General features: G+C 36.1%; 1 protein-coding gene across 1 annotated transcript in view; it reads left to right on the top strand.

Annotated features, from left to right (window-relative positions):
• Positions 1 to 171: 171 nt before the first annotated feature.
• Positions 172 to 9,252, top strand: part of LOC145333664 (MYG1 exonuclease) — a 13,838-nt gene continuing 4,757 nt past the window's right edge. Inside the window, exons 1-5 of the mRNA XM_080178873.1 lie at positions 172 to 319; positions 1,111 to 1,180; positions 1,561 to 1,627; positions 1,918 to 1,961; positions 2,162 to 2,253. Of these exons, the coding sequence (XP_080034999.1) occupies positions 182 to 319; positions 1,111 to 1,180; positions 1,561 to 1,627; positions 1,918 to 1,961; positions 2,162 to 2,253 (411 nt within the window). The 5' untranslated portion in view covers positions 172 to 181. The remainder of the gene's footprint in view (positions 320 to 1,110; positions 1,181 to 1,560; positions 1,628 to 1,917; positions 1,962 to 2,161; positions 2,254 to 9,252) is intronic.

Raw genomic sequence — 9,252 nt, 5'->3', positions numbered from 1 at the left:
AAAACTCAAATAAGTGACTGAATGATGGACAATGACATATATACCAAGTAGGTAATTATTACGCTGGATACATGCTTCTTTATGTCATTGAATCTTCACTTAACGTTTTAGTTGTCTATCTTGTATAACAGCTTTTTAGGGACGGGCAGACAATGCAAATTATAGATAAGTTTCGTTACTAATGTTATTAAATGACCAAGAAAATTATGATGCTCATTTTCAGATGATGAAAATGTTGCGAATTGGAACCCATAATGGAACCTTTCATGCTGATGAAGTATTGGCTTGTGCCCTCCTTAAAATACTTCCAAAATACAAGGTATGTAAGGATATACTCAAACGCCTTAAAAAATAAAAAGTGAAATAACAAACAATCAAGTGTTTGATAAACGTCCAAATTGTCTTAAAAATTCTAACTGTCTTGCTCACTATCAATGTCACGCGCTAGACTTAACGGCAGGTATTTACAATTTTAATGTCTCTAATCATATGTCCACGCGTGTGGCTTAGAGTCGAACCTGACACCTCCCCGGCAGTAAGCAGGCACCCTGCCATTTTAGCTAATTTTTAGGGGGATTTGAAGGAAAGGAAGGTATTAGACTAGCTAAATATATCCAAATAGAATTTACATATTTTGTTTTTTTTATTTAAGTAGAAACTTCCACTTTATTACCTCGGTTAACTGATTGGTGGATAAGTTGTAGGCTAAATAATTACCCTTAATTAGGTACTGCAAAATAAATTGAAGGGATAGTTTCACGAAATGCATTTGAACTTAATTTAGTAAACCGCATTTTTTTGGCTAGTTAATGGGTTTAACTATATTTATATGGCATATATTTGAAAGAATTTCAATTTTCTACCACGTAGTTTTGAAAATATCAAGACTTGAAAATCGTCTTTTTGTGATATATGCAATTTAAAAAGACGATTTTCAAGTCTTGATATTTTAAAAACTACGTGGTAGAAAATTTAAATTCTTTCAAATATATGCCATATAAATGTAGTTTAACCAATTAACCAGGAAAAAACATGCGGTTCACTAAGTTAAGTTCAAATGCCTTTCGTGAAACTACCCCTTTAGTTATTTCTAAAAGTATATCATTACAGGAAAGTGAAATAGTTCGAACCCGTGACCCAGCTGTTTTAGATACCTGTGATATTGTTGTAGACGTTGGAGGCAGGAAAAAGTAAAGTCTTCAAGAAAGTATCTATTTTTAGTTATGAAGATACTAGTTAGTTTTCATTTCATGCAATGGCGATGACAATTTGAAATATTATTTGGTACCTAATTAAGATGTTATTGAAGTGTCTAATTGTAATTGTATTTTAAAATACTGGTAATGAGTTGCACTTTTTGATGGCAAAACGATTCCCCCTACTCTCGCTGTTTGTGTAACGAACCAGGCAAAGCAGCAGTAGATACCATTTTTAACGTCTTTAGTATGACGCTGTATGGACCTGACTCGAATCCGAAGCAAGCAGGCACGCTATCATTTACGCTAATGCCGCGGGTTGTAGTATGAATGAAGACTTTCCTTATATGTTAACATAAATCAGGGGAGTTTAATGCAGAGAAGAACAGATTTGATCACCATCAGAAATCATTTACACACACCATGAACAGGAATAACATTCAGTTAATTAAAAAATCTCCCAAAAAAGTCTTAGGAATTTTGTTTAGAAAAAAATATTGATTGAAAATTTAAGTTGTCACTATATTTATATATGATATTGTCGTCCTTGTCAATGAGTGTTAATAGTTAGGACCTTAACATTCTTTTTTTTCTCGTTTTTTAATCAAGGGTTAGGGCTTAGTTCTCTTTAACCTACATTTTACATCCTAGGGATTTGGCTTCAAGAAAATCCATTCAAAGGGCATATTTAAAGATACTGAAAACTGAATTTTAATCATAGTTTAGATCCAAAGTACAAATATCAAATCAAACTATCAAGTGCAGGTAAGACAGACATTTTTTTAATGGATTCCAATAATATTTTTACATATGAAACATTGATTTTAAAGGTTTGATTAGAAATTGGGAAATATCCACTCTAAAACTAGCTTATTTCAAATTCATTTTATAAATAGGAGGGGGCTGGAGGTTCCGTAATAGACGTGTACTTTGAGAAAAAACAACGATTTTTTTTCTTTTTTTAGGATTGGTGTATTTTCACTTTGGAAAGGAGATTTTATCTGTACTAGAAGATAAACAAGTCACAGACCCCTTAGTGGAAACTCTCTATGAAAAGGTACTAAGTTTTTTTTTCAGTATGGCATTGAAACCGATTAACATACACTGGACGAGAACCGGATCTCAGCTATTATGATTAAATCATGACTCGCAACGAGTTGTATACAATTTTCCACGAATAATAAATAAAAATACTACTACTTTTGTTTGCCCGGCCCTCGGATATCGCCTAAAAAGATATTTAAATGTAAAGTATACCTACCTATATTTTTGTAAACAGTTCGTTTTGTTAAAGAAAACATAAAAACAATATATTTTCTGTAATTTGTCTCAAATTATCATTTAAAATCAACATGCAATATATTTTTTGTGTTAGAGATAAAATCAACCTTATTCGACGTTCACTCAAAGCCCCAAAAATAATGGACTTAAAAGTGTATTAAACTGTATATAAGACATTTGCGAATATATTGATACCATTAATTTGCCTCTTAAATCAAAAAAAGTATGTTTTTTTAATATTTTTCTCTTGCTACAAATCAAATTTCAAATTTGAGTCACCAAAAATCCTAAACTAATTTTTGCTCTAGAAGAATCAATTTTTGGAGTTAGAAAGTGCTTAATACCTCATTTTAATCGCCTGGCATTGCTTTATAATATATAGGAAATAACTTGGTTGTTTTTAGAACAGCTGACTAAAAAATCGAGGTTTTGTGATAAACCCACTTTAGTTGTTGCTCCATAAATGATATTTTTTCCCCCAATTTTTTTGGCTGTAAAGAAGCTTTATATATTTATATAACATCCACCTAAATTTGACTTTTGGTATTTTATTTATAACATCACCAGAGGGAATTGAATTTTGGAAAAAAATATCAATTTATATTTTACACTGCTATGCATTGTTCTTGTTCTTGTTTCTAAAAAAATATTTATATTATTAAAAAGAGAATTATTTAAGGCTTCTATAGGTATGTTTATCATTTTTCTAGGCTAAATATAACTATAATTACACCATTTTAAAGTTAGACATCATAACATATTAACACAATTATTGAATCAGTCTGTATTATTAAGCTGGCAACCCTTAAAACAGCTGCATTTCATTATCCTATTATATAAAGTAGTAAGCTTTCTTGTCTTCAGCTTAAGATTTCGACAATTACAGTACCTATTGAGTTCTCTGTTTTATGGAAGCTTCTTATAGGTCCCTGGATAGTTTTGGAATTTTGAAAAAAAATATCAATTTATATTTTACACTGCTATGCATTGTTCTCGTTCTTGTTTCTAAAAAATATTTTATAATTAAAAAGAGAATTATTTAACCCTTACAGATTGGGGGGGGGGGGGCTCCAAGAGCCCCCCCCTCTAGTTTTTTTGATCTCATTTTTTTTGTAGGTAAGATGGAGTGCTGTGACTTTATGACTTTTTAAGTTTAGTAATTATACGTTAGCAAGAGTTGATTTTATTAGGATATCTGGTCTGTGTCGGTCGTGGTGTCCGGTCAAAGTCGGTTGGGTAGCACCAAAATTAGAAACAAATTTTAAAAAAATCTTAATTTCTACATTATGACTTTTGTGTATAAGGAGAAACCTAAAAATTTTTTTGGTGAATACTTAGATATCAATGACCTTCTGAGAAAAAATGTGTTATGACCGTTTGACCGCTCCCTGACCGACTTTATGACCGATTTTTGTCCGGCTTTTACTACAGACATATATCATGAATATTGTGGCTTCTATTACAGCTCGAGTCCTATAATTTTTTTTGGTAAATTCTTGAGCAACATCAAACAGATAAAAATATTAATCGGCGCCGTCAACCGCCGTAACCGCGGAAATTGGCGGTTTCCGTTATTTGCCGTTTTTTGGCGATGATCAGAAAAAGTAATTTTTTTGATATGAAAAATAAAAGTTCGTCCTAAAATTTGGTCATCCTAGCTGCAAAATTGGCCACTCTTCAGCTGTTTTAAAATTTAGCAGCTGGCCGCTAAAAAGCGGCTAAGGAGCGGCCTGGCTGCTATGACTAGAAAAAGTAATTTTCTCTAAAAATACACATAAACCACCAGAAAATTTTTTTACGTCTTTATCTGTAACAGGAGCCGAGATAGAGAGGGGGCTCTTGGAGCCCCCCCCCCAATCTATTAAGGTGGGAATTGGGGCCCGAGCTGTAAGGGTTAATGCTTCTATAGGTATGTTTATCATTTTTCTAGTCTAAATATAACTATAATTTCAGTATTTTTTAAACATCATTATATTCAAGTTATTGTAATTTTAAATAAAATATCAATATCAAGAACTATTGGAACAATTTTTACCTTGCAAAACAAGGTGTTATAAAGTGTAAGATCCCTCACAATACCTATCTGTCTGTCTATAATGCATTACACATGTAATGCTAATAAAGAGGATGCTATAAGAGTGCTATTATAATGTGAACTTCTCATAATTGAATGGGCTTCCTGAAACCAGAGACCATGAAGTTGGCCTAGTCACTACAAGGGGGAGTGCAGGAATATCCAGGGGGAGGTGCTTGCAAAAGGGTAATTTTTTTAGGGATGGGGGTAATAACCCCCTATAATATATTATGGGGGGTATTCTTGATATTGATATTTTATTTAAAATTACAATAACTTGAATATAATGATGTTTAAAAAATACTGAAATTATAGTTATATTTAGACTAGAAAAATGATAAACATACCTATAGAAGCATTAAATAATTCTCTTTTTAAGGGGTGGGTTTTTAATGCAACCATCTCGTAATCAGTGAGCAAATGGCACTTAGAATTCGAATTTCCATCTATAATTTTGCATGAGTAATCCTTGGTAGGTCTATTTTCCCTAAATCGAACAAAAAGTTGGAAAAGTAACGGCTAACGGCTGGCGGCTCAGCTATTTTGTCATTTTTTTGATATTTATACTGCAAATTAGTCACGAAACCTCTCTCAACATAATACTCTTTTCTACTCCAAAACGCTATCAAACGGTTCTAGACGGTAGCTGTTGGTACTAGAAGTTTTAAAATTGGTTATTGCTATAATTTAACATGAATTAAACCAAAAATATGTTTTAAAAAGTCGATTCCTACGTAATTGATGATGGATTTACCCTGAAAATAGGCAAAAAATGGCTGAACGGCTGAGCCGCTAGCCGTTACTTTTCCAACTTTTTGTTCGATTTAGGGAAAATAGACCTACCAAGGATTACTCATGCAAAAGTTCAGATCGAAATTCGAATTTTAAGTGTCATTTGCTCACTGATTACGAGATGGTTGCATTAAAAACCCCCCCCTTATAAAATATTTTTTAGAAACAAGAACGAGAACAATGCATAGCAGTGTAAAATATAAATTGATATTTTTCTTTTTTAAATTCCAAAACTATCCAGGGACCTATAAGAAGCTTCCATAAAACAGAGAACTCAATAGGTACTGTAAGGTGGGGGTTTTTAATGCAACCATCTCGTAATCAGTGAGCAAATGGCACTTAGAATTCGAATTTTGATCTGAAATTTTGAATGAGTAATCCTTGATAGGTCTATTTTCCCTAAATCGAACAAAAAGTTGGAAAAGTAACAGCTGGCGGCTGGCAGCTCAGCCGTTTAGCCGTTTTTTGCCTATTTTTAGGGCAAATTCATCATTAATTACGTAGGAATCAACTTTTTAAAACATATTTTTGGTTTAATTCATATTAAATGATAACAATAACCATTTTTAAAATTTTTAGTACCAGCTGCTAAACGGCTAGAACAGGCTGAAAACGGCTGGGAGCCGCCAAGAGTATAAAAGGTAGATAGGGCTTGTGACATGTCTAGGGGTAGGTTTCTATGGGTGCTGAGCTCAAAAATGCTACTAAAAATAGTGACGGCCAATCCATATGGCAGCTGGGTAACAGCTGCAGCTCAGCTGCGAGCGGCCAAGAGTAGAATGAGTAGATAGGGCTTGTGACGTGTCTAGGGGTAGGTTTTTATGGGTGCTGAACTCAAAAATGCTACCAAAAATAGTGGAGGCCCATCCACATGGCAGCTGGGTAATGGACGCAGCTCAACTGGGTAACGGCCGCAGCTCAGACGAGATAGGCCAAGAGTAGAATGAGTACATGAGGCATGTGATGTGTCCAGGATTAGGTTTTTATGGGTGCTGAACTCAAAAATGCTTCTAAAAATAGTTTCGGCCAATCCATATGGCAGTTAAGTAATAGCTGCTGCTCAGCTGCGAGCGGCTAAAAGTAGAATGATTAGATAGGGCTTGTGACGTGTCTAGGGGTAGGTTTTTATGGGTGCTGAGCTCAAAAATGGTACCAAAAATAGTGGCAGCCCATCCATATGGCAGCTGGGTAACGGCCGAAGCTCAGCTGGTAGAGGCCAAGAGTAGAATGAGTACATAGGGCATGTGACATGTCTAGGGGTAGGTTATCATGGGTGCTTAGCTCAAAAATGCTACTAAAAAAAGTGGCGACCCATCCATATGGCAGCTGTGTAACAGCTGCAGCTCAGCTGCAAGTGGCCAAGAGTAGAATGAGTAGATAAGGCTTGTGATGTGTCTAGGGGTAGGTTTTCATGGGTGCTGAGCTCAAAAATGGTACCAAAAATAGTAGCGACCCATCCATATTGCAGCTGGGTAACAGCTGCAGCTCAGCTGCGCGCCACCAAGAGTATAATGAGTAGATAGAGCTTGTGACGTGTCTTGGAGTAGGTTTTTATGGGTGTTGAGCTCAAATATGCTACTAAAAATAGTGGTGACCAATCCATATATGGCAGCTGAGTAACAGCTACAGCTCAGCTAGGAGCGGCCAAGAGTAGAATGAGTAGATAGGGCTTGTGACGTGTCTTAGGGTAGGTTTTTATGAGTGCTGAGCTCAAAAATGCTACCAAAAATAGTGGTGACCCATCTATGTGGCAGCTGTGTAAGGGCGGCAGCTCAGCTGGGAGCGGCCGAAAGTAGAATGAGTACATAGGGCTTGTGACGTGTCCAGGGGTGGGTATTTATGAGTGCTGAGCTCAAAAATACTACCAATAATAGTGGCGGCTCATCCATATGGCAGCTGGGTAACAGCTACAGCCCACAAGCCCTATCTACTCATTCTACTTATAGCCTCTCCCAGCTGAGCTGCAGCCGTTACCCAGCTGCCATATGGATGGGTCGCCACTATTTTTGGGAGCATTTTTGAGCGCAGTACCCATAAAAACTTACCCCAAGACACGTCACAAGCCCTAAGTACTCATTTTACTCTTGGCCGCTCCCATCTGAGCTGCAGCTGTTGTTCAGATGCCATATAGATTGGCTGCCACTATTTTTGGTACTATTTTTGAGCTCAGCACCCATTAAAACCTACCCCTAGACACGTCATAAGCCCTATCTACTCATTCTACTCTTGGCCTCTCACAGCTGAGCTGCGGCCGTTACCCAGCTGCCATATGGATGGGCCGCAACTATTTTTGGTAGCATTTTTGAGCTTAGCACCCATAAAAACCTACCCCTAGACACGTCACAAGCCCTATCTACTCATTCTACTCTTGGCCGCTCGCAGCTGAGCAGCAGCTATTACTCAACTGCCACATGGATTAACCATCACTATTTTTAGTAGTAGTATTTTTGAGCTCAGCACCCATAAAAACCTAACCCTGGACATGTCACATGCCCTATGTACTCATTCTACTTTCGGCCTCTCCCAGCTGAGCTGCCGCCGTTACCCAGCTGCCACATGAATGGGCCGCCACTATTTTTGGTAGCATTTTTGAGCTCAGCACCCATAAAAACCTACTCCTAGACACATCACAAGCCCTATCTACTCATTCTACTCTTGGCCGCTCGCAGCTGAGCTGCAGCTGTTACCCAGCTGCCATATGGATTGGTCGTCACTATTTTTAGTAGTATTTTTGAGCTTAGCACCCATAAAAACATACCCCTAGACATGTCACAAGCCCTATCTACTCTTCATACTCTTTGCCGCTCCCAGCCGTTTTCAGCCGGTTCTAGCCGTTTAGCAGCTGGAACTAGAAATTTAAAAAATGGTTATTGCTATCATTTAATATGAATTAAACCAAAACTATGTTTTAAAAAGTTGATTCCTACGTAATTAATGATGAATTTGCCCTAAAAATAGGCCAAAAACGGCTAAACGGCTGAGCTGCCAGCCGCCAGCCGTTACTTTTCCAACTTTTTGTTCAATTTAGGGAAAATAGACCTACCAAGGATTACCCATGCAAAATTTCAGCTCGAAATTCGAATTCTAAGTGCCATTTGCTCACTGATTACGAGATGGTTGCATTAAAAACCCCCCCTTGTCGAAATCTTAAGCTGAAGACAAGAAAGCTTACTACTTTATATAATAGGATAATGAAATGCAGCTGTTTTAAGGGTTGCCAGCTTAATAATACAGACCGATTCAATAATTGTGTTAATATGTTATGATGTCTAACTTTAAAATGGTGTAATTATAGTTATATTTAGCCTAGAAAAATGATAAACATACCTATAGAAGCGTTAAATAATTCTCTTTTTAATAATATAAATATTTTTTAGAAACAAGAACAAGAACAATGCATAGCAGTGTAAAATATAAATTGATATTTTTTTCCAGAATTCAATTCCCTCTGGTGATGTTATAAATAAAATACCAAAAGTCAAATTTAGGTGGATGTTATATGAATATATAAAGCTTCTTTACAGCCAAAAAAATTGGGAAAAAAAATATCATTTATGGAGCAACAATTAAAGTGGGTTTATCACAAAACCTCGATTTTTTAGTCAGCTGTTCTAAAAACAACCAAGTTATTTCTTATATATTATAAAGCAATGCCAGGCGATTAAAATGAGGTATTAAGCACTTTCTAACTCCAAAAATTGATTCTTCTAGAGCAAAAATTAGTTTAGGATTTTTGGTGACTCAAATTTGAAAGGGGGGAGGCGGATGTGCCACTTTTTGAAACCAAGAGTAAAACGTGCATGATCTCAGCCCATAAAAGAGTTACAGCTCTAAAATTCGGCATATCAGTTGCTTTGGTGGAGATTAATATGGAACTGTGAAGAAACGGCGGCGGAACCGAAGCTTCTG

This window comes from Acartia tonsa, chromosome 12, assembly GCF_053477335.1.
Source record: "Acartia tonsa isolate MP-2025a chromosome 12, ASM5347733v1, whole genome shotgun sequence".
In the NCBI taxonomy this organism is placed as follows: Eukaryota; Metazoa; Arthropoda; class Copepoda; order Calanoida; family Acartiidae; genus Acartia; species Acartia tonsa.
This window is presented reverse-complemented; position numbering and strand designations above follow the sequence as displayed.